The sequence below is a fragment of the Anomaloglossus baeobatrachus genome, chromosome 2 (genome assembly GCF_048569485.1).
Source record: "Anomaloglossus baeobatrachus isolate aAnoBae1 chromosome 2, aAnoBae1.hap1, whole genome shotgun sequence".
NCBI classification, from domain to species: domain Eukaryota; kingdom Metazoa; phylum Chordata; class Amphibia; order Anura; family Aromobatidae; genus Anomaloglossus; species Anomaloglossus baeobatrachus.
The window spans coordinates 258727351-258753260 of NC_134354.1; the positions used below are offsets into that span (position 1 = coordinate 258727351).

At 44.8% G+C, this 25910-nt stretch overlaps 1 protein-coding gene across 1 annotated transcript in view; it reads left to right on the forward strand.

The window, feature by feature from the left end:
- Positions 1-25910, forward strand: part of PRICKLE4 (prickle planar cell polarity protein 4) — a 113602-nt gene that overhangs the window by 18312 nt on the left and 69380 nt on the right. The window contains exon 2 of the mRNA XM_075335782.1: positions 22043-22164. Coding sequence (XP_075191897.1) covers positions 22060-22164 — 105 coding nt within the window. The 5' untranslated portion in view covers positions 22043-22059. The remainder of the gene's footprint in view (positions 1-22042; positions 22165-25910) is intronic.

A 25910-nucleotide genomic window follows, 5' to 3' on the forward strand; every position in this document is an offset into this window, starting at 1 on the left:
GAACTGGATACAAACAGGACTGGTGCAGAGCATGGGCAGACCAAAGCAACATGGCAGGACCAACACAGAGTTGGGTTTAGTAACCTAAGGCAGTTGCTCAGCGACACCCATCAGGGAAGAGAAACTTTATTATACCAGATGTCTCCCAGCCATAGGCAAGGTGCGCATGCCTCCTAATAAAAAGACAGGAAGCATGCAGGCGTGCCCCCTGCGCTGGAGGCAAGGAAACCCCACACAACATGTGCAGGGCCTGAGGCCCAGGCAGGAGATGAAAACAGCACGTGGGTATCCACGGGAGGGGTCAGCCGGGGACCGCACTACACGTGGATGGAAATGAAGGATAAGAGGATGGGCAGGGACATGGCGCAAGGGTGATGCATAGTGCCGGCATACTAGGGAAGCCGGCGCTGCAAGTTAGTGGGACTTTAGTGAGTTCTCACCTTGGGTATAGTATTTCCTAACCCTGGGCTGACTCTGGCCTCTCTACCACAACACACTATAGGTTTTTTCATACTACTTTGTAGTTGGGTTTCCCTATTCATGGTGATTTACTTCATAACTATTGTGATGTCCCATTATTATATGGGGATTATTTGAGGCCACGATCGCCTCCCTTGTGAGACATATATGTATATATGTGTTTTCTGCTGCTGTATTTTATTTATCGCTGTAGGGGTCTATACTGTATAATTGTTGTTGTCCATTGTGGCTATTACTTATGGCAACTATGTCCTACATTGGGGCTTTAGGGGGCTTTTTGTGTCATTTTAAATGTTTTTAACCTTGTTTGTTGTTTTTAACCTTGTTTGTTGTGTTTGGCACTTAATAAAGTTTTGTATTTTAAGATTTATTGGTATATCTAGTTCCTGGTGTACACATGTTTACATGCGGAGCTTTTTTCCTTCTTATATGTATTAACTTGTCTGCATGATGTGGCACCCGTGATTGTTATTGATACTATTTTGGTGCACCCCATTTCAAATATCCAGTAATAGTGTAGACATTCTTGCAACATGAGGTGATAGTCGTGAATAAATAGCACAACAATGGGTCTCGGGATCTCCTCACTGTATCTCTGTAAATTCAAAATGGCATCACTAAAATGCACCTGTGTTCGTTGTCCGTAACATACATTTGTTCATACCATAACCCCACCACCACCATGAACCACTAGATTCAAAACGCTGACATCAGCAAACTGCTCATTCACATGGTGCCATATATGCAGTCTGCCATCTGCACTGTACATTGAAAACCGGGGTTCACCTGTCCAACATACCAGATGCCATTGAATGTGCACATTTGCCCATTTAAGTCAGTTACGACAACTAACTGCAGTCAGGTGGAGACCCCGATGAGGACGACAAGCATGCCAATGAGCTTTCCTGAGATGGTGTCTGCAAAAATTCTTGGGTTACGCAATCTGATTGTTGCAGCAGCAGCAGGGTGACTGGTCTTAGACAATTTTGGAGGATAACATCTTGAATGTGGAGGCCCTGGGCCAGTGTGGTTACACGTGCTCTGCGATTTTGAGAACGGTTGGATGTTCTGCCAAATACTCTGAAACCCCTTTGTAGACATCTTATGGTAAAGAGATGAACATTCATTTCATGGGGAACAGCTCTGATGGACATTCCTGCAGTCACCATGCAAATTGCATGCTCCCCCAAAACTTGCGATATCTGTGGCATTTTGCTGCGTGATAAAACTGCACATTTTAGAGTGGCCTCAATTGTAGTCAGTATAAGGCTATGTGCGCACGTATGTGTATTGCATGCAGTTACGCTGCATTCTGCACTGCAGCGTAACTGCATGCGTCCTGCGTCCCCTGCACAATCTATGGAGATTGTGCAGGGGCCGTGCGCACGTGGCGTATTAGAACGCAGCGATTCGGCTGATGCCTGAAGCGTGCGTTCTAAGAAGTGACATGTCACTTCTTTTGTGCGCTTTGCATGCTGTCTATAGGGAGAGGCAGCATGCAGAGCGCACGAATTCTGCAGGCACCAGGCGCTTCAGAACGGAGCTTTTCAGCTGCGCTCTGAAGCAGACCTTTTGTGTGCGGTGCAGAGCGCACACGTGCACACATAGCCTTAGGCACACCTGTGCAATAATCATAAACAATCTAATCAACATACTGATATTCCACTCCGTATGAGGTAAATGGGTTATCCTGGCAAAGGAGACGTGCTCACGAACACTGATTTAGAACAAATTGTGAGCAATATTGGAGAGAACTCTTGTGTACATAGAAAGTCGTAATGTTTACGTTCAGCTCATCAAAATGGGAGCAAAAAACGTGTTTTTATATTTGTGTTCAGTGTGTATTTGAACTATTGAGCCCAGCCAAAAAAAACCATGGCAGCCCCGGTATTTCTGTATCATGAACGTTTGCAGTAGTCATCTATACTGGACAATGTGCTTTCACTGCGCTAAAGACTAGTGTGGTTTATCTTTTACACCTGTTAATTATGGGTGTGCCTGAAATGCCCTAAACCTGAAATGCGAAAAATGTCAACATTGGTTATGTATTGTTTGTTTGTGAGCCTGTGTGTCATATACAGTACAGTATAGATTTGTATGTGTCTTTCTTTTATTTGTGAACCCCTGGATATCGGCAAAACAGGATTTGTGAAGCTTCCTGAGTCAGGAAGGGAGTGTGTGCTGTCAGCAGAGAATTTAAAGGATACCCACCAGGGGAGAGTGGGTGATTGGGGGAGGTGTGTAGGATTCTGTGATGTTAAACACAGCTAATTCTGTAATAGAAGGTGTGGTATTTGAGATCAAAGTAAACTAATGACCCAAATTATACTTTTATATAATATGCCTTTTATTGCATTTGACAAACCTCATATTATGGTAAGATGCATGTAAAAGGAAAGTTTGTATGCAATGGAAAGCGCGAAAATAAGAAGAGTGCCATAGGATTTAATATATTACTCTGGTGTCTAGAAAAACGGTAAGGCTGTGTGCATACTTATTTTTATCTAGTTTTATTGCGTTTGCGTGCAGATTTGTCAAAAAACCTGAAGGGAATCCTGATGCCTGCAAAGTCAGTGAGAATCCTGGTGTGTCATGGACACGTTGCTTACTTGTGTCTTGCAGATTTGGATAAAAGTCTGCATCATGTCAATTCTGTTTTTTCACCTATTGACTTCAATGAAGTCAGTCAAAAACGCTATAAAAAAAACACAGGTATAAAAAATGATTGCGTATTTGATGCATTTCTTTTGCTTTTTTTTGCATGCATTTTTAGACAGCAGTGAATGCTATATAGAGGATTGTTATTATCTGTGTCAATATGAGTGTCAAATGTCCCCAAACCCAATTTACGCGCACAAATGTCCCCTGGGCATCCTAGGGGCACATTCATATGGTAACTATTCTGCTGCATTGTTTACAGGTATATCGAACATATTTATTTGTAGTTATTCGATTTTTGCATTTCGGTTTGCTAATTTGTTTGCACTCAACCAAGGAGAGAAAAGGAGTATCCACGCTACAAAGAGGCTTGATGTTAAAGAAAGTGGGGGTTTTATTTCTTTTTTTTTTTTTCTATGCGTTTTGGAGTCACAGCTCCATCAGGAAAATCAGATGTACATGTGTGATTTTCCTGATGGAGCTGTGATTCTAAAATCCATAGAAAAAAAAAATCACTTTCTTCCCCTTCTTCCCCTTTCTTCTTGCCTCTAGCAGCGTGGTTTAAACCCTTTCTCTCCTCTTTGGTTGGTTCGGCGGGGCCTGCAGCAGCCGTCTTCATACTATATATGCTTCTAAAGTGGTTATGACTGCTCACAAACACCCCAGGTAAACAATTTAAAGGGATTACAGATGGAAGTTCAATAATAATGTAAAAGGCCACTCAATATAGCAATACAAAAATAGAAAGGACTGAGTTTCTTATGGCCATACATAATAATGAAGAAATAAATAGTGCACCCACTAATGTGTATAAATATTTATTATAAACAGTAATCATACAAATAGGGGCACTGTCATAAGGATGAATTATAAAAATATGACAGTGGTTGGAGTACAGAACATCAGAGATATCCCATCCTAGGACCTAAACAGCACATATATCATAAAGTGTTTAAGCAGTATTAATGCACAGTACAAAGGGTTAATACAAAAGTAGAATCCTACAAGGTATATCAAGGACAAAATCCATTCCCTGTGTACAAATTAAAACAAGTGCTTACCCATATTAGCGGCTAGTGCAATCGCCGTAACAACGGTCCGGTGAGAAAGAGGGGGAAGCCCCGACGCATTTCGCTAGAGTGCTTCCTCGGGGGGCAGGTGTGACCCAGCATAGCGAACCCTATATATATATATATATATATATATATATATATATATATATATATATATATATATATATATATATATATATATATATATATATATATATATATATATATATATATATATATATATATATATATATATATATATATATATATATATATATATATATATATATATATTATATTATATTATATTATATTATATTATATTATATTATATTATATTATACCCACAGTAATCATTTGTAATTGCCGCCGTTTAAGCGCCGCATGCGCTGTGACAGTACCTGCGTCCCGTGTGTCACTTTCGGGTCTCCCGGCGGAAGTGACACTCACAAAGGGAACGTCATCTGCCGTCGGTCGGAGCTCCTCAGCACGCGCGAGATCACAAGCGGCACAGGGCATGCGAGACACGCGTGGCCATCTTGGATGCTGGCAAAAGTCATATAAGTAAGTACTAGGTAGTACTTCACTGCCCATGCCCGCGGCCAACGCCCTGACCGACCCGTTACCCCTGTCACCGGTAGCGGAGCCCGCAGTTTCTGTGGGAGAGGGCCCAGACCTGGGGCCCCCGGGCCTTACCTTTTGTCACCGCCCTGGCACCCGTCCCGGCAGTCCGCCCGGCCGCAACGGAGGCGACCCTCGCCCAGAAGTCCAGACACCCGGCCTCAGCTGAAGCACGGCGGGGACGCAGCTGCCAAGCGGCAGAGCAGGCCACGTCACAGCGGGGTCCCTCATTACTGAAGGTGCCGGTCGTAGCCGGCACAGAGGGACTCCAGCTGGACCCGTCCCCCACACAGGCTGATCCAGAGCAGGCCACTGATCGGTGGGGCCCACGGCAGTATGGGAGACCGGTCGTAGCCGGCACTGTGGGCACCCAAGTGGTCCTGGCTCCTGAGCAGGAGAGCGGATGTGCATGCCCGCGTTTATTCTGAAGAGAGTTGAATCGGTAGCGGTTCCCGGCTACCTTGCTGTCGGTCCCTGTGGGGACCCTGTTGATGTTCCAGTTGGCCCTCAAGATTAAAGAGTCCGGTCGAAGGAGCAGTCGTACCCGCACCTCCGGCGGCTGAAAATGGAGTCCAGTGGGACAGTGTTACCCCTGAGTGAGGGTGGCATTGGGGGCTCGTGCTGTCTGGTGGTGGACTGTGGGAAAGCTGCAGGAGGAAGCTGTACCGTAGTCAAGTGTTGTGGATAGCCCCTGGGACCCAAGAGTACAGTCCCCGTCGGGACCCTACAGCAAGTCCCAGTTGGGACTCTATAGTTGCTTTATTTTGTGGTAGCCCGTTGGCTATGAAGAGCCCCGTCCCTGTTGGGACATGTCCTGTCATCTTGGTCACGTTTATCACCTTGCTCCCCCTCCCTGTTTGCATGAGGAACTGCTCATGGACACGGCCGAGAACTTGCAGGCCAACCCAGAAACATTTGGGTCTGTAAATATTGTCCCTTCCTGCCCTTAGCCATACCCCTTTCCGCACTGCCAGTCTCCGGAGAGGCAGGTTGGAGGAAGGACCCGCAGCAGAGCAGGCTGGGGTCCGGTCACCACCAGGACCGGTGACCATCCTCCGGGGTCAGGGGTCCCCCTGGACATGGGGCCCCCTGAATGACATTCGGGTGCGAGATACCGTACCCGTTCCCGCTTGGGCAACGTGAACCAGGTTCTGTTTTCCGGACTGGGGAAAAGGGATGCTGCCCGAGTCTTAGGGGCAGCATCAAGGTTTAGGTTGTTTGGGTGGGGAAGCGGAAGAACTGGGACCCGTCCGTTATTAAGTGTTTTTTATTACCGTTAGTAACGTCAAAGTAACATGCCTCCCGTAAGGGAAGATTTAACAAAAAGCATTCCACTGTTTTTCTCTGTTATTTATCTTTTTCAGAAAAAAAATAAAACCGGTGATGGACGGGCAGCCCGCGGACGGTCTGCGTTTTACCAAGGGGGAGTGTGATGCCCTGGACACCAGGGGTCACAGAATAACATCACATACACCTCCCCCCCCTCCCCCGGTCAGGAACACCAGTCAAACAAAACCCTTGTTGCCTCCCTTCAGGGTCTAATGTCCACACCAGGTGGGGTGGAGCCAGGCAGTTGACCCCACCCACCGAGGAGTTCACAGGCCTGGAGGCGGGAAAAGTAGTCAGTTTTAGTGGAGGAGTTGAAGTGGAGAGGTGGTAGTGAGAGGGGGAAGTCTGTGTGTGTCTGGGTCGGAGCCCAGGCACAATCAGCAAGGTCGGCAGACGGTGGTGGCCGTCTGCAGGAGTTGGTGGAGGTCAGCGGAACCGTAGGACCGGGGTCGGGTGGTGGCCCGCCGGTACTGAATCGGGGAGCAGATTGAATCCAAGCACCAAGGCAGGGTACTCGGACCCCGACTAGGCTCGGAAGCCGCCGTAAAGGTCGAATTCTCTGATTGCGGTCTGGACCTCAGGGGTTCATTCCCAACCAAGTCCCGTCAGAAGGCAACAGCCCAACCAGTCCAACAGCCACCGCCAACGGCCAGAGATGCAAGGGCCAGCGCCTGCGGGCAAAACGGGCTCTCCCGACACGTACAAGCCGGGGAGCGGACTACCCGTGGAAAGCCATAGGAGTCAAACACTTACACATAGGTGCAGGGAATGACAGCCACCATCAACCCGTCCGGGAAGAGTGAAGACACTGCAGCCGACTGCGGGCCCATCCATCTAGCCGTTTGGATTACCAGAGACTCTGTTCTTGTCTACCTTAGTGAGTACACCAGTGCCATCTGGCACCGCGCTGCACCGCAACGTTGCCCCTGCGTCCACGCTGCCTCCCCGCACCGGCACCTGCACCTATCCCTCCTCCCTTCTCCCTAACCGGGGCCCCGGGACCAACCGCCCCTACCCACGGAGGGGTCAACACCTTAGCTGCTCTCCACCATCGCTCCTGGGATCCCCCGTCATCAGCAGCGGTGGTGCCTACCGTCACCACAACCCGTGGGTGGCGTCACAACCGACATCCCACCACAAACCTAACCTCCCCTTTTCACTCGTGGGCGAGGAGGCGCTGCTCGAGCCCCCGGGTCCGGCCCCGTGCTTGAGCCACCGAGGAGCAGAAGCACTGGACCCGAGCGCCAGCGATTCCCAGGCGAGCGGCGTTCTCAAACCCCTCTCCGCCCGTGACACAAACTGCAACCAAAACTGCAACCGAAACTGCACCTTGTCAGAGAGAGCCTGGAAATGTAAAGAAAAAACAAACCCGCTTGTAATGTAGGTGTATTTTTGATGCGTTTTTAGTCCGTTTTTGGCACGTTTTTTTTTTAAGCTGAAAATGAAGTTTTCTCAAGAAATTTCTTGAGTCTGAAAGATTAGTGCACTTGCGTTAAAATAAGGCTATGTGCGCACGTTGCGTACAGTCACTGCAGAAATTTCTGCAGCAATCTGAAGAGCACACGTGCGCTTCAAATCGCTGTAGAAAATGTCCGTAGTGAAGGAAAAAAAAAAAGTTGATTCCATGCGCTCTGACTGCAGCTCCTCCCATAGACAGAGCAGGGGCTGCAGTGCAGGCAAAGTGCACGGAAGAAGTGACATGTCACTTCTTAGAACGCGCGCTTCGGGCAGCAGCCGAAGCGCTGCGCTCTAAGACGCCATGTGCACACGGCTCCTGCATAATCTTCATAGATTATGCAGGGGACGCAGGACGCATGCAGTTACGCTGCGCTACAAAGCGCAGCGTAACTGCATGTAATTACGCAACATGCGTACATAGCCTAAAGCACCAAAAACGCATGCGTTTTACCGTGATTTGCCACATTTTTGCCTCGATTTTGTTGCGTTTTTCCACAGGTTGGTCCCTGCGGGGTTTTTTTACCATTATCTATGGCAAAAAACGCAGGTACCTGCAGACAAAGAAGTGACATGCACATTCTTTTTCTCAAGAAATTCTGTGGAAAGATTGTTCATGAGAAAAAAAACGCAGTGTGCGCACAGCTATTTTTTTTTCCCATAGGATTTGCTGGGGAATGTCTGCAGAAAGGTTGCAACCATTTTCTCAAGAAATTTCTGCAGCAAAAACGCAGGTAAAAAACGCAGTGTGCGCACAGGGCCTTATTGCGTTTTGTTTTTTTTAAAAAGAAACAAAATATGATAGGATAATACATATAGCTAGAATAGATGATAGAAAAAAATAGAATAGCTAGATGAATAGATGGATAATAAGAAAGAACAGATTGAATACATAGAAATAGCAATAGAGATAGCCAGCTTGGCTGGCTGGTTTTTTTTTTTTTTTTTTTTTGTGTGTTTGTTTTGGGGGGGCTTCATATCAAGCACAGGAACAGCTGCAGGCTGCAACCCTCAGCTGTCTGCTGTACTTTGGCTGGTCATAAAAAATAGAGGGGATCCCATGCTTTTTTTTTTTTTTTTTAATATTTGATTTATTAAAAAAAAAAAAAAAAAAAAAGACGTGGGATCCCCCCATTTTTCTAATACCAGCCAAGGTGCAGGAGACAACTGGAGGCTGATATTAATAGGGTGGGAAGGGCCATCGTTATTTGTCTCTTTCCAACCTAACAATAGCAGCCCACAGCCGTCCCAGAAGTGGCACATCCATAAGATGCGCCAATTCTGGCGCTGGACCCGGCTCTTCCCTTTGCCCTGGTGCGGTGGCAATCTGGGTAATAAGGGGTTAATGGCAGCCCAAAGTTGCTGCAACTAAGCCCTTAGTTAGTGATGTTAGGCATCTATGAGACACCCCACATCACTAATCTGTAAGTGAAGTAAATAAAGACAAATACCGAAAAATGCTTTATTTGAAATAAAAGACAAAAACACCCTTTTTCACCACTTTATTAAAATCCCCAAATACCCCTCTAGGTCCGACGTAATCTACACAAGGTCCCACGACTCTTTCAGCTCAGCTACATGAAGCTGACAGGAGCGGCCACAGACCATGACCTCTCTCTGTCAGCTCCACACAGCAACTGAAGTGAGTCGCATTGTCAGCAGTGACGTCACTCAGGTAGTGCCTCTGTGTGTGTACGGTGATGATGGGGGCGGTAGTGCCGGTGTGTGTGTGCGGTGATGATGGGGGCGGTAGTACCGGTATGTGTATGTGTTTGTGTGCGGTGATGATGAATGCGGTAGTGCCGGTGTGTGTGCGGTGATGATGTGGGCGGTAGTGCCTGCGTGTGTGCGGTGATGATGTGGGCGGTAGTGCTCACACTCACTCACTCTCTCTCACACTCACATTCCCATTGTCTGAATTACCAGTCTATCACATTCAGTTCCCCTCACTCCCGATTACATGACTCCAATACCCACCCATAATTTCAAGTGATAGAAACCTGTAAAATAACACATGCGTTTCTCTTTGGAAAAACAGGATCCGCTTTTGCAGCAAAAAAACGTTCAGGACGCATGTTAAAAAAAAGTAGTGTGAAAGCAGTCTTAATGATCGAACTGTGTGCACATTAGATGACTTGAACAACCTGCGGCCTTTCGGCTGTTGCTGTCCAGCCCACAGACGCGGGACAGCCAAAGGGCTGAAAAATTATGTGGACGCCCATCTACAAGTGGGGTCTCAATTTGACCAATATCTGCATCATTAGGATGCTGTTACTAGGGAATATAATGGTGGATGATTTAGTTGTCAGTTCAACTTTCACCTTTCATTCTTTGTGATTTGAAATTCAGTGCAGATAACTTCACAAGATCATGCCTGGTGCACAGAGCGTCAATCTGCACTCACCAAAGACTGGAACAATGCACTGGGGGAGTAGAGCAGGGGTGGGCAATTAATTTTCCCATGGGGCCGCATGAGAAATTGGGATTGGTTTAGAGGGCCGGACTAATATAATTACCTCAGTTCTACCCAATATATTACATCACTACACCCCCTCCATATACTACACCTGTAATAAACTACACCACTACACCCCTATATACTACACCTGTATTATACTACACTCCCTCCATATACCTGTATTATACTACACTCCCTCCATATACCTGTAATATACTACACCCCCATATACACCTGTATTATACTACACCACTATATAATACACCTCCGATATACTACATCATTACACCCCTATATACTACACCTGTAATATACTACATCACTACACCCCATATACTACACCTGTAATATAGTACACCCCCATATAGTACACCTGTAATATACTACACCTCCATATAGCACACCTGTAATATACTACATCACTACACCCCATATACTACACCTGTAATATAGTACACCTCCATATAGCACACCTGTAATATACTACAACTCCATATAGCACACCTGTAATATACTACATCACTACACCCCATATACTACACCTGTAATATAGTACACCCCCATATAGCACACCTGTAATATACTACAACTCCATATAGTACACCTGTAATATACTACATCACTACACCCCTATATACACCTGTAATATACACCTCCATATAGCACACCTGTAATATACTACACCTCCATATAGTACACCTGTAATATACTACCCCTCCATATAGCACACCTGTAATATACTACACCTCCATATAGTACACCTGTAATATACTACCCCTCCATATAGCACACCTGTAATATACTACACCTCCATATAGCACACCTGTAATATACTACATCACTACACCCCATATACTACACCTGTAATATAGTACACCCCCATATAGCACACCTGTAATATACTACAACTCCATATAGTACACCTGTAATATACTACATCACTACACCCCTATATACACCTGTAATATACACCTCCATATAGCACACCTGTAATATACTACACCTCCATATAGTACACCTGTAATATACTACCCCTCCATATAGCACACCTGTAATATACTACACCTCCATATAGTACACCTGTAATATACTACCCCTCCATATAGCACACCTGTAATATACTACACCTCCATATAGTACACCTGTAATATACTACCCCTCCATATAGCACACCTGTAATATACTACAACTCCATATAGTACACCTGTAATATACTACATCACTACACCCCTATATACACCTGTAATATACTACATCACTACACCCCATATACTACACCTGTAATATACTACACCTCCATATAGCACACCTGTAATATACTACACCTCCATATAGTACACCTGTAATATACTACATCACTACACCCCCTATATAGCACACCTGTATTATACTACACCCCCATATGTCACACACCCTGCTCCCCATACAGCCTGCACCCCCATATCACACACACTACACCCCCATATGTCACACACCCTGCCCACATATTTCACCCTGCCTGTACCCCAACTTACCCCTCTCAAACACTCTGCACCCCTTCACATCCTTCTGTCAGTCTGCAGCTCTCATATGCCACTCACCCTGCAACTCCATCTTCCCACATATGCCACTCACCCTGCAACTCCATCTTCCCTCATATGCCACTCACCCTGCAACTCCATCTTCCCTCATATGCACTCACCCTGCAGCTCCATCTTCCCTCATATGCACTCACCCTGCAACTCCATCTTCCCACATATGCCACTCACCCTGCAACTCCATCTTCCCTCATATGCACTCACCCTGCAGCTCCATCTTCCCTCATATGCACTCACCCTGCAACTCCATCTTCCCACATATGCCACTCACCCTGCAACTCCATCTTCCCTCATATGCACTCACCCTGCAGCTCCATCTTCCCTCATATGCACTCACCCTGCAGCTCCATCTTCCCACATATGCCACTCACCCTGCAACTCCATCTTCCCACATATGCCACTCACCCTGCAACTCCATCTTCCCTCATATGCACTCACCCTGCAGCTCCATCTTCCCACATATGCCACTCACCCTGCAACTCCATCTTCCCACATATGCCACTCACCCTGCAGCTCCATGTTCCCACATATGCACTCACCCTGCAGCTCCATGTTCCCACATATGCCACTCACCCTGCAGCTCCATGTTCCCACATATGCCACTCACCCTGCAGCTCCATCTTCCCACATATGCACTCACCCTGCAACTCCATCTTATCTTCCCACATATGCCACTCACCCTGCAACTCCATCTTCCCACATATGCCACTCACCCTGCAACTCCATCTTCCCACATATGCACTCACCCTGCAGCTCCATCTTCCCACATATGCCACTCACCCTGCAACTCCATCTTCCCACATATGCCACTCACCCTGCAACTCCATCTTCCCTCATATGCACTCACCCTGCAGCTCCATCTTCCCACATATGCCACTCACCCTGCAACTCCATCTTCCCACATATGCCACTCACCCTGCAGCTCCATGTTCCCACATATGCACTCACCCTGCAGCTCCATGTTCCCACATATGCCACTCACCCTGCAGCTCCATGTTCCCACATATGCCACTCACCCTGCAGCTCCATCTTCCCACATATGCACTCACCCTGCAACTCCATCTTATCTTCCCACATATGCCACTCACCCTGCAACTCCATCTTCCCACATATGCCACTCACCCTGCAGCTCCATGTTCCCACATATGCACTCCCCCTGCAGCTCCATGTTCCCACATATGCCACTCACCCTGCAGCTCCATGTTCCCACATATGCCACTCACCCTGCAGCTCCATGTTCCCACATATGCCACTCACCCTGCAGCTCCATGTTCCCACATATGCCACTCACCCTGCAGCTCCATCTTCCCACATATGCACTCACCCTGCAGCTCCATGTTCCCACATATGCCACTCACCCTGCAGCTCCATGTTCCCACATATGCCACTCACCCTGCAGCTCCATGTTCCCACATATGCCACTCACCCTGCAGCTCCATGTTCCCACATATGCCACTCACCCTGCAGCTCCATGTTCCCACATATGCCACTCACCCTGCAGCTCCATCTTCCCACATATGCACTCACCCTGCAGCTCCATCTTCCCACATATGCACTCACCCTGCAGCTCCATCTTCCCACATATGCACTCACCCTGCAGCTCCATGTTCCCACATATGCACTCACCCTGCAGCTCCATGTTCCCACATATGCCACTCACCCTGCAGCTCCATGTTCCCACATATGCCACTCACCCTGCAGCTCCATGTTCCCACATATGCCACTCACCCTGCAGCTCCATGTTCCCACATATGCCACTCACCCTGCAGCTCCATGTTCCCACATATGCCACTCACCCTGCAGCTCCATCTTCCCACATATGCCACTCACCCTGCAGCTCCATGTTCCCACATATGCCACTCACCCTGCAGCTCCATGTTCCCACATATGCCACTCACCCTGCAGCTCCATGTTCCCACATATGCACTCACCCTGCAGCTCCATGTTCCCACATATGCACTCACCCTGCAGCTCCATCTTCCCTCATATGCCACTCACCCTGCAGCTCCATGTTCCCACATATGCACTCACCCTGCAGCTCCATCTTCCCTCATATGCCACTCACCCTGCAGCTCCATCTTCCCTCATGTCCCCTCTTTTCTCATTACCAGTCATCATGTGTCCACATCTCCTTCAGCATTCAGCATGTCTTGCTTTCTGCCCGGCATCCTGTGTCTCCTCCCACACAGTCACATGGGCGTGACATCATCGCAGGTCCTACAGTGCAGGATGAATTATTCCGTCTGCTGTGCTTCTTCTCCTGCCCGGCGGGAAATTTTGAAATGACACACGCAGCGCAGTACTGACAACGTCAGAGCGCGCGCGTGTGTCACTGACAATTAGTGCCGGCAGGGAACAGAGGAAAGACTCCTGCGTTCCGCTGCCTGCACTGACTGTGCGGAGTGCGGACCTGCACAGGATCTCTCCTTACTCGGCACGCTGCAGCCCGGCTCCACTGCACCGGCTGAAGACGGGCGGGCCGGTCACAGAGAGCAGGCGGGCCGGATGTGGCCCGCGGGCCGCCCCTTGCCCAGGTCTGGAGTAGAGGCTAGATAAATGTGATTGTGTGTATGTTGTTTTTTTTTATTTTAGGGGAATATGTAGGAACATAAGACAATTTTGGGTGTCGTGGGGAGCATCAGATTGTGTAGGGTAGCTGTTGATCAAGGTACTAGGGCTGAATAGCAGTACCAGCTAGTCAACTTTTTTTTTCACTCAAACAAATTTTTATTAAATTGTCTTACTTTAGCGGGATACAGAAACAAGAAAATCCGGAGGCAGGGGAAACACATCACAATATTATTAGATTTTAGCAAGGAACGACCTTTCGCCACTGAGGTATACCTCTACCCACTCTCCGATCTCAGTCTCTTCGGGCTTGTAACTCCCCTTGATCTCCTCTCCCACCATACAATTCAAAACAACACAAACAGCATAAAGTCACACCCCCCCCCCTCCCCCGTGCGACACAGCCCAAACCATTGCTTCTTCCTTCTCTTAAGTCGGACCTGTTCCACCTAAGGAGGTTGTACTTTTAATTTACCTAGGGAACTCTGTAGAGCCTCCTTTTAGATACCATTCTGTAAACATGAATGGGGACACAATCTGCTTTATCTCTTCCTCCGAACACGTCGGCGTTATAAACGCTCTCCATTTTCCAAAAACTTTGCCGTCAGTTTGTCTTTGTTTCTTTCCACCTCCTAATTTTTCCAATCTCAGTACATTTTTCAATTGACTTAATAACCCCCTCCCTAGACGGTACTTCCTTTACCGACCATTTTTGAAGTCTTGCCTTTTTACCCAGCATTGCTATATAATGAAACAGGGACGGTAGCCTTTCCCCCCCATCTTCCCCTTCCTTACTGTCTCTCATGCTCTTTCACTATTACACCCAGATTATTTTGTGAGTATCTTTTTAAATCTTTATATAGTTGAAGAGTTTTCTTTGGCAACAAGGCTTTAACTCTGTGTGTTTGCTATGTTTTTTTCCACACAATTTATTTTTCTAATGATATTTTTTTTTCTATGCCTACTTTTTACCTTAAGTACTTTTAACTCCCCTCTTTGGTGATATGACATACGTATCTCTCATGAGCATATGTCACTTTGTCTTGCTTGATGGATATGTGTGTGTTATGCTGCTTGCATGGTACAGCTTCTGTACTGATGTGATCAGCTGCAGGAGCCTGACTGATACACACATCAGAGCTACTGCCATAACAGCTAGGACCAATGGTCAATCAATGATACGAGCAGTTTAATGCCTTATGTGCCATCGCTGATTAGTGCATGATGATGAGTTTAACAGGGAGAACACTCTCCATGGCACACAAAACGCAATCAGAGTACTGATGAGTTTTCTGTGACAACCAGAGGCCTAACAATGGCCTTCTTATCTACCATATGCTTTGGCTTATTGCATCATGCTGGATGTGGGGTTTGATAGGCTACCTGCTAGTCAAACATTGACAGGCTGGTTAGCGGTTGTCTACTACTCTGACAACTCTTATCAATCACGGTTTTCTCCAGCTAAAATAATATCTACAGTAGCTACGCAAAGTATTCAGACCTCTTTACAGTTTTCACTCTGTTTCATTGCAGCCATTTGGTAAATTCAAAATAGTTCATTTTTGTTTCTCATTACTGTACACTCTGCACCCCATCTTGACAGAAAAAAAAACAAATGTAGAAATTTTTGCAAATTCTTTAAACAAGAAAATCTGAAATATCATATGGTCATAAGTATTCAGACCCTTTACTTAGAAACTGATATCTAAGTTACATGCTGTCCATTTCCTTGTGATCCTCCTTGAGATGGTTCTACTCCTCATTGGAGTCCAGCTGTGTGTAATTTAAACTGATAGGACTTGATTCGGAAAGGCACACATCTGTCTATATCAGACCTCACAGCTCACAGTGCACGTCAGACCAAATGAGAATTATGAGGTCAAAGGAACTGCCCAAGGAGCTCAGAGACAGAATTGTAGCAAGGCACAGATCTGGCCAAGCTTATAAAAGAATTTTTGCAGTACTGAAGGTTCTTAAGAGCACCGTGGCCTCCATAATCCTTAAATGGCAGAAGTTTGGGACCAGCAGAATTCTTCCTAGACCTGGCCGTCCAGCCAAACTGAGCAATCGTGTGAGAAGAGCCTTTGTGGGAGAGGTAAAGAAGAACCCCCCATATCAGGCTGAGCTCCAGAGATGCAGTAGGGAGATGGGAGAAAGTTCCACAAAGTCAACTATCACTGCAGCCCTCCACCAGTCAGGCCTTTATGGCAGAGTGGCCCGACGGAAGCGTCTCCTCAGTGCAAGACATATGAAAGCCTGCATAGAGTTTGTGACGCCACCCCGGCTGCACCAGACATCTGCCCTGGTGAGAGACTTTGCAGCGGCGGCTGCTTACCTGGCCGCGTACCACAGGTGGCGTCATGATCCTAATACACTTTCCTAAAGGTACCGTCACACATAACGAGATTGCTAGCGAGATCGCAGCTGAGTCACGGTTTCCGTGACGCAGTAGCGATCCCGTTAGCGATCTTATGTGTGACACCTACCAGCGATCAGGCCCCTGCTGTGAGATCTTTAGTCGTTGCAAAATTGGTCCAGGCCATTTTCCTCAAAGACTATGTCCTGCTGGGCAGGACCCATCGCTGTGTTTGACACTGTGACAGGGTCACAGTGACTGCTGAGATCGTTATACAGGTCGCTACTGCAACCTGTATTGTTTTTGGATCGCTGGATCTGACTGTGTGACATCTCACCAGCGACTTACCTGCGATCCCTATCAGGTCGCATCGTTTTCGGGATCGCTGGTAAGTCGTTGTGTGTGACTGGGCCTTAAACCTCTGACTACTACCTCCATCCTCCCTGCCACCCTCCAATCCTCCTTTCTGTATGCCTCAGGGTAACTGAACCGGGCCAGGCCACCCCGTGACGACGCAGAGGATGTGCACCCCCTGACCGGCAACGAGTAAGTTACAACACCTGCCCAGTGGGGCGCTTCAGATCCATTCACTATAATGAGGCAACAGTTACTCTGGACAAAGTTTCACCTCTGTTCAGGTATCTCCTTCTTTTCAAAGGTGCACACAACCTGTTGTTAACCGCATTTTTGTGCATACCTAAAAAGATGGACAGTTCCGGACCACAGGCCAGATGGGAAATACCGTATTTTTCGCTTTCTAAGACGCACCTGATTATAAGACGCACCCCCAAATTTGGTGAAGGAAAAGAGAATTTTTTTTTTTTTAATGTTAAATGGGGTCAATCTTATAATGCCAGTGTCCCTCTAACAAATCATATAGAGTATATGTCCCTCATAGCCCCCCATCCTAAAATTAGCCCCCTTAATCTGGATATGGCCCCCTTATATTGAATATAGCCCCCTTGTGATGGCACACGTTCCCCTGTGCTGCCTATGGCCCCCTATGGATTGCATACATTCCCCTGTGCTGCCTATGGCCCCCTATGGATTGCATATATTCCCCTGTGCTGCCTATGGTCCCCTATGGATTGCACACGTTCCCCTGTGTTAGATAACGCCCCCATGCTGCTGCCCATGGCCCCTATAGATCGCAAAAGTCCCCCTGTGTTAGATATCGCCCCCATGGTGCTGCCCATGGCACCTATAGATCGCACAAGTCCCCCTATGTTATCGCCCTCATAGTGCTGCCCATGGCCCCTATATAGCTCGCACAAGTCCCCCTGTGTTAGATATCGCCCCCAGGGTGCTGCCCATAGTAAAATAAAACACTCTTTCCTTATCTCCTGCAGCGTTTATCTCCCTCCTGTCTCCCTCCGTGCTTCTGTTCCTTCCTGGTTCTCAGTGCGTCATGTGATTGGCACAGCAGACTGAGATCTCTGCCTGCCTGATCACAGTGGAAGCAGGGACACGGGCAGAAACGCTGGAGGGGGTAAGTAAATCTTTTTTATTTTAGAATGAGCAGCAGCCTGGGGGCCAAATCTAACACAGGGGGGCATGTGCCATCACAGGGGGGCGCAGGCTCATATAATATGCACCGCTGCCCCAGCCCATCACTGCGGTGCGATTTCAGCACCATTGGAGATGGACAGCGGCTGTGCATATTATATGAGCGGGAGGAGGAGATCAAAGGCTGCAGCCCGCAGCGTTCCCCTGCACTCCAGAGCTGCTGCCCCCACCTCCCCTGGACCCTGCAGTGTACATATATATTTACCCCCCCCCCCGTATATTCGGCTTATAAGACGCACCCCCTACTTCCCCCGAAATTTGGGGGAACAAAAGTGCGTCTTATAAAGCGAAAAATACGGTAAGTGACTCCCAACAGCCTCCTTACATAGATTTTTCCATAGGGAATTTTGTTTGAATCACATTTTTCAGAGATTTATACTTAAACCCTGATGTAAGCCCACGGCAAAGGATAAATGTGAGCCTCACCGTGCTGCGATCAATGGGGAGCAGAATCAACAGTAGTTGAAGAATTGGCTTTATTTCTTTTTCACGCCATTGACCTTAAGGTAAAATTGATTAGTCAGCTTTGAGTCAGGTCAGTACAAATAAAGCCATACCAGGTTTATTTTATTTTTTTTTTTTCAGGTTTGGCTGCTATCACACTTAAAAAAAAAAAAAAAAAAATATATTATTTTTTTTAAATGAAGGTTGTTTGAATTGCCGAATTTTGAAGGCTATAGGTTTTTTTGTTATTATTTTTCTGCTAACAGTCATGTGCCTGCTTTTTATTTTTTGTTGGAGTTTTTTATTAGTACCATTTTGGGCCACGTTAATTTTTTTTGATCGCTTCCTATTCTGCTTTTTGTAAGGCAGAATGGAGAAGAAACAGCAATTCAGGAAGTGGTTTTTATTTTATTTTTTACGCAGTTCACCATGTCATAAAATTAAAAAGACCACTTTAGTCTTCGGGTCAGTGCGAACACAGCGATACCACATTTATATTTTTGTGGTTTGGGTTTTTTTTTGTTTTTGTGTTTTTTTTTTTTGCTGCTTTTACACAATAAAAATCTTATAGAAAATAGTTTTTGCATTGCTGTATTCTCAGAGCTATAGCTTTATTGTTTTGCTGACTAAGCTGTATGGCGGCTTTTTTTTCTGCGAGACAGAAGTTTTCAGCGATCACCAGGTTATTTGCATGTGACTTTTTGATATTGTTTTATTCCATTTTTGTCAACTCTATGATGAAAAGACATGATTTTTTTTTTTTATTTTACAGTATTTACTGAAGGTTAACCATTATAATATTTATTCATTTATATAGCGCTATTAATTCCACAGCGCTTTACATACATTGGCAACTATTGTTACAGTTTTATAGATCAGCAGCAATACTGATACCAAATATTGTACTTTTTTGTTTTACATATACTCATTTATCGGTATAATGTTATTACATTTTTTCAGTTTTTAATTTTAGTCTCTCTATGGGATATTAATTTTTATTCAATTGCTGATAATGTATTACAATGCATCAGCATTGCAATACATTATACCTGTCAGTTCTGAACTGAGAGAAGCCTCTTTGGGTACGTTCCCACGATCAATGTTTGACTTTTCGGCACTGCAGAATTTCTGCACCAATTCCGCATCTTAATTTATTTGCGTTTTTAATGTGTTTTTGACTCGTGCATTGTTGTCTCGAAGTTGGTTGAAACACAAGCAGCAGAGTAAAGAGGAAGTTGCCCAAAGCAAAGAAACAAGTTTTATTATTACAGATTATAGTGATATAAAATCATGCATAATTATAACCTTCACCATCTCATAAGAAACATTATAACCATCCACATCCCAATACCCACAAAAACACATATACAGCTACAAAATAATAAAGATGTATAGCTTTATAGATATCCTGCAGATATCTAATTTCCCATTCCCCCCCCCCCCTACATATTATACACTTGCAGCATTTAGTGCCTTTCATGTGGCACAGAAGGGTGTTTAGTAGGGATGGGCGAACCCGAACTGTAAAGTTCTGGACCCGTACCGAACACAGTGTTTGTGCACAAGGTCCCGAAAATGGGTTTTCCTTGGAAACCCGTGTTACAGTTCGGGTCCAGGGGCTGTAAAAATTAAAAAAAAAAGCACATTAATAAAAAATATTATGACTATACTTACAGGTCTAGCAACGCGTCATGCAGACCCGCTATCTCCCGGCCGCTTCTGCTTCCGGGTCAGATCATTTAAATTCCAGAGGTATTCACTGCACTGCTCGTCACTCGACAGTCTTCGGCTTTTTTCAGCTGTGTTCGCAGTGACGTCAGGGTTCAACCGACTCCATGGCGTAGCCATGGACTCGATTGAACTTTCACTATCACTGTCAGAGTACGGTTCCACTAGCGTATAGCTTCCGATGCGAGTATTAGTAGTATTCTATAAACAGTAGTTTATGGAATAAAAGAACAATTTAAATTTTTTACTCCAAAAATATACCTATAAAGAGAAAAATCAGAAAAACTGAAAATTTTACAGTGGCCTCTTAATTTTTGCCAGAGGGGGGTGTGTGTGTGTGTGTGTGTGTGTGTGTGTGTGTGTGTGTGTGTATTATTTACATATATATATATATATATATATATATATATATATATATATATATATATATATATATATATATATATATAATATAAATTTTAACTTTTATTTTCCACTTTTCACAGCATTTGTTAGACCCCTTAGGGAACTGGAACCTGTAATTGCTCGATTGTTTGTGCAAAACTACTGCCTCCTATGAACACCGGCCAGGTCACATCAGTACCATCATTACAGGTATGGGGGTCTTCAGCAGACCCCCGGCTTTCATTGACGCTCTAGTATTGCATTACTTGGGCACAGGGAATGATGCCTCTGATGTGCTATAAATGCCTCTATCAGAGATTAACAGTGGCATTTAACATGTTAAGTTTTGGGGGAACCTCTGCTCCGCCCACTGGTGTTAGAGGCAGATGTTGGCTGAATATCATAGCCATCATCTGCCGGGAAAGATGCAGACTCCAAGATAAGTTATTCTTGTGGCTGTATATGATTACGCTTTCATCAGCCTATACCAGCGCGTTGTATTGATATTTTAACATAGCCCAATTAACTTACCTTGTGGTTGCATATTATCGGGCAAACTATACAGCACTATTATACTGTATTATATACCTTGGCTCTTTAACATCTTGCCATTGTATTCAACCAGGTAATATAATTCTATCCTGTTTTTTTAGATATAGCGCTCATATCAGCATATACTAGTGTGTTGTACTTCTATATCATTCAACCCATTCAATTGCCTTTGCGACCTTTATGATCGGGCAAATTATAACAATTACTTACTGCATTACACCATCTACCGTTTTGAGATCTTATCATTATATCTACATATATTAGTAGCCTTGTGAGTTCAGTGGTTTTTTAACCCTTACCTCAATCAATCCTAGTGAATTGTATAGCAATGTACTGACATAACATTTAGTCTTATATTATAAATCTGCTATGCAATAGGTTGTTTGACTAATTTGTATAATATCATACCTTGTATAATTATGGCATAATTATGGTTAGTGTGTACCCAGATACTTATGTACTTTTATGGTGTTTTAACCCTTCACTTGTTCAATAAAATAGTTTGCACATATTTTGGACAGTTTGATCGCCTTTTCTTTTCCTCTTTCTTGTTTATGTTGTTGTGATTGTCCTTTGATAGTCCAGATAGCCCACATGTTATAAATCACTCCATTGAATATGGAAATAATTATGAGAATATATGGTTAATTATGTGGTTTTTCGGTATGTCCTCAATGTATAAATACTCTGCAGGTTAGATCAGGTTTCAGATTAGTACATTCTGAATACTTGAAAGGTGACAAGCCACTGAATGTTTTGTCTTGCAGTGTCAAACTACTGTTGTCTGACACACTTTTCTGTATGTTTCTTTCAGTAGATGAGCGAGTCCTAATGGCACCAGAAACTCCAGACCAGAGTATTACATCCCCAACATCTACTGTTTCCTCTTCTGACAGCGATTCAGGCTGTGCCATGGAAGAGTATGTTGACCTTAAGGTGAGACAGGTAATGAATAGTCATGAATGAGCACTAAAATGCTTGAGTGCTCGATACTTTACTCGAGGACGTCGGATGCTTGGACGGGCTCCCTTCGATTAATGCGTATAATGAAAGTCAATGAGAGACTGGAGCTTTTTTTTTTGGAATATCCTACTTGGAGAGCTGGGGGAGGGGCAGGAAAATTGCTGAAATAGATGGAAGCAATAGTCAAATGAAATGGGAACAGCTTGGGCATATCTCTGACTTCCAGGTTGTTGCCGGGAATAATGTTGTCAGAATATTACTCCACTTTTACAGACTGACAGTAAAACATACAAAACTAAGGCTTAAATGGATTATACAGGAAAAAATGTAAGAAAACATGCTTTCCTGTATAATGGCTTGTATATAAGGCAAAATTTAAAGCGAACAAAACAACTCTGTCCCAGCCTCACACAGTGTGCCATTTGGGAATTGTAACGTCTCTGGCCACAAATACATGTTCATGGTCATTAAGTGAAACTTCCTGTAACTGCATTGGTCAGGACATGGTGATGTTATGGGACATGTGCTGGTGTAAGACTGGAACGGCTAGGGATAGAGTACCCAGGGACAGCTGCCACCATGAGGTTGAGGAAAGCCTCAGTGTCCATAAGACTAAGCGGCAACATTTCCAGGCCAAGCAGTCTGGAAATGTGACAGATTAGTGATGGGGCCTGTGAGTGGATGGCTGGGTATTTGTTTGTGATCCAAAGCTTGGGGTAGGGACAGATGAATGCTGCGCTGGGACAAAGAACCGGACGTGGTTGCTGATGGTGCTTGCTAATGTGCAACGACGGGCATCCGCTCATGTGTCCTGGACAGTGGATTGCCTAGCACTTAGCATATGGGAATAGGCAGTGGTGTCACCCGTAGACATTGATTTTGGACCCAGGTGTTTGACCCACCTAGTTAGGTGCTTTGATGACATGTGCCAAAGCATGTTGTTAGTGGTCAGGCTGGTAGTGTTGATGCCCCTGTTGATCTTGGTACAGTGAAAAAGAGGCAGACTGGGGAACATCTAACCCTTGGCCTGGAGCTTGCCGCGTGTGGGTGCTATAGGGAACAGTTGCCCACTTTCTCCCTCTGGCCACCCCACTGCTTCTTCCTGCCTTTGCAGTTCTGTATATCTCTTCTCCTCTGTCTTCGTTCTGCATGGCACCTTCCCAGGTTGGGTCAGTGACTTCATTGTCCACCACCTCATCTTTCCAATTCTCCACTCTGTTCCTGATTTGTTGACTTAACAACATCACTTGTTGGCAACTCAATCTCATAATCCTCTACCTCTAGTCCTAAAAAGGACTTTTGTTTTACTGGTGCAGTAGTATACAATTACTGCAATAGCAATTAAACACTAAAAACCTACAAAAAGGACACTGAAACACATACTGTAAAAACAATAATTTTTATTATTGAATTTTTTTTAAAAAATATTAGGAATACAGAAGAGAAATGGGGATGAAGGGGAGGAGGAAATAACAGTGATTGTACAAAATGACCCCCAGTTGGTCACCCAAAAATTGTAAAAGGGTAATATAGATAATGAATGCAAAGTATCAGTTACTATACCTATGGAGTGATATGGAATAAAACAGTCCATACAACTAGATGTAATTTAAGACATATATAAGTCAGGAAGTCCAAGTATATACCAGTAATGAGAGTAGCATGTATCGTTAATCTATAAGGTCTGAGGTTCAACAGACACGATGTCCAAAAAATTGGAATAAATACACCGAACTAGGAAATAGTGGGCTTTGTATTATACAATGAACAATAGTTCAATTATATGAGACAGAATGGAATATGAGATTATATAGAGAGTGCTCAGTGCCCTGGACTGATAAATTATACTAGTTATAGTCCTGTATGGTGGACTGAATAGAGGAAACTTGTAGGTATAAATCACATCTAAATCATTAGTGATATATGAATCAACAATATAGTCTCAATGTCTAAGGAGTAGAGATGGAGTATATCAATTATAAGTGAATTAAGTACGATTAAGGCCTAAGATGGCAAGTAAAAGACCGGTGCTTTGATGTGTGAATAATCAACCTGATTTACACAAGTATATACAGTCTAGGCAAATACATATGTGAGGACTCCATGTGTACTCCGTTTGACCAGAGAACTTGCATCAATTGTTAGAAGCAGATATGGGGTATACTCAGCAAAGGTGTTCATCCAAAGCATAGTATATAGTAATTAAGAGTAAAGGTATAAATGACCAGGTAAGTATCTAGTTAAATGTAAAGTGCCCAGTGCACCAATTATTACAAAAAAGCCTATAGCTAAAAAACACACACATATATATATCCTATAGATTATGGAGGAACAGTGTCTGAGGAGTAGAGATGGAGTACATCAAATATAAATATATTGAATACAGTTAGAGCCTAAAATAGCAAGTAAGAAGACAGTGCTTTGATATGTGAATAATCAACTAGATTTGCACAAGTATGTACAGTCTAGGCGAATACATATATGAGGACTCCATGTATACTCCGTTTGACCAGAGGACTTACATCAATCATTTACAGCAGGGAAGCGTCCCAGTGGTCCCCTGCTTGTAAGTACTTCTTATTGAATATGTGATGCATCTATACACATACGTATACCCTGGCGTGTTCTATGTATGATATTCTTACCAGCCTATCTGTTCATCCATAACCTACAGGATATATATATGTAATTCATAGTTATAGGTTTTCTTGTAACATTTGGTGCATTGGGCACTTTATATTTAACTAAATACTTACTTGGTTATATATACCTCTACTCTTAATTACTATATACCATGCTTTGGATGAGCACATATGCTGAGTATACCTCATGTCTGCTGTAAATGATTGATGTAAGTCCTCTGGTCAAACGGAGTATACATGGAGTCCTCATATATGTATTCGCCTAGACTGTACATACTTGTGCAAATCTAGTTGATTATTCACATATCAAAGCACTGTCTTCTTACTTGCTATTTTAGGCTCTAACTGTATTCAATATATTTATATTTGATGTACTCCATCTCTACTCCTCAGACACTGTTCCTCCATAATCTATAGGATATATATATGTGTGTGTTTTTTAGCTATAGGCTTTTTTGTAATAATTGGTGCACTGGGCACTTTACATTTAACTAGATACTTACCTGGTCATTTATACCTTTACTCTTAATTGCTATATACTATGCTTGCTATTTTAGGCTCTAACTGTATTCAATCTATATATATAATTGCCTTATTCTGTCTGTCTGTCTGTCATGCTCCGAAATTGTGTCCTTACGGTGACACAAAGCTGATTGGCCGCTGGGCTCGCCATGGCCCCGCCCCCCCCACGGATTGGCCTCTCGCCCCGGCTCTCTGCAGGCCCCGCCCCCCTCACGCAATGCACGCTCGCTCTGGCCCAACTGACATGGAGCTCCGATTCCCAGGTGAGTACACACACACATCAGATCACACTCACTCTCACACTCACTCTCACACACACCTCACACATCACAACATGCTGGGATATCGCTTGCTTCTACACCGGCTCCGTCAGGATCCCGGCAGCGCCAGACATAACCTTGCGATGCTGGGATCTTGACGGAGGCCGTGAAAGCTGGTAACCATTATACACATCGGGTAACTAAGGTCCCTTAGTTACCCGATGTGTATCATAGTTACCAGTGTACACCGGCTCACACTCACTCTCACACACACCTCACACACACATCACATCGC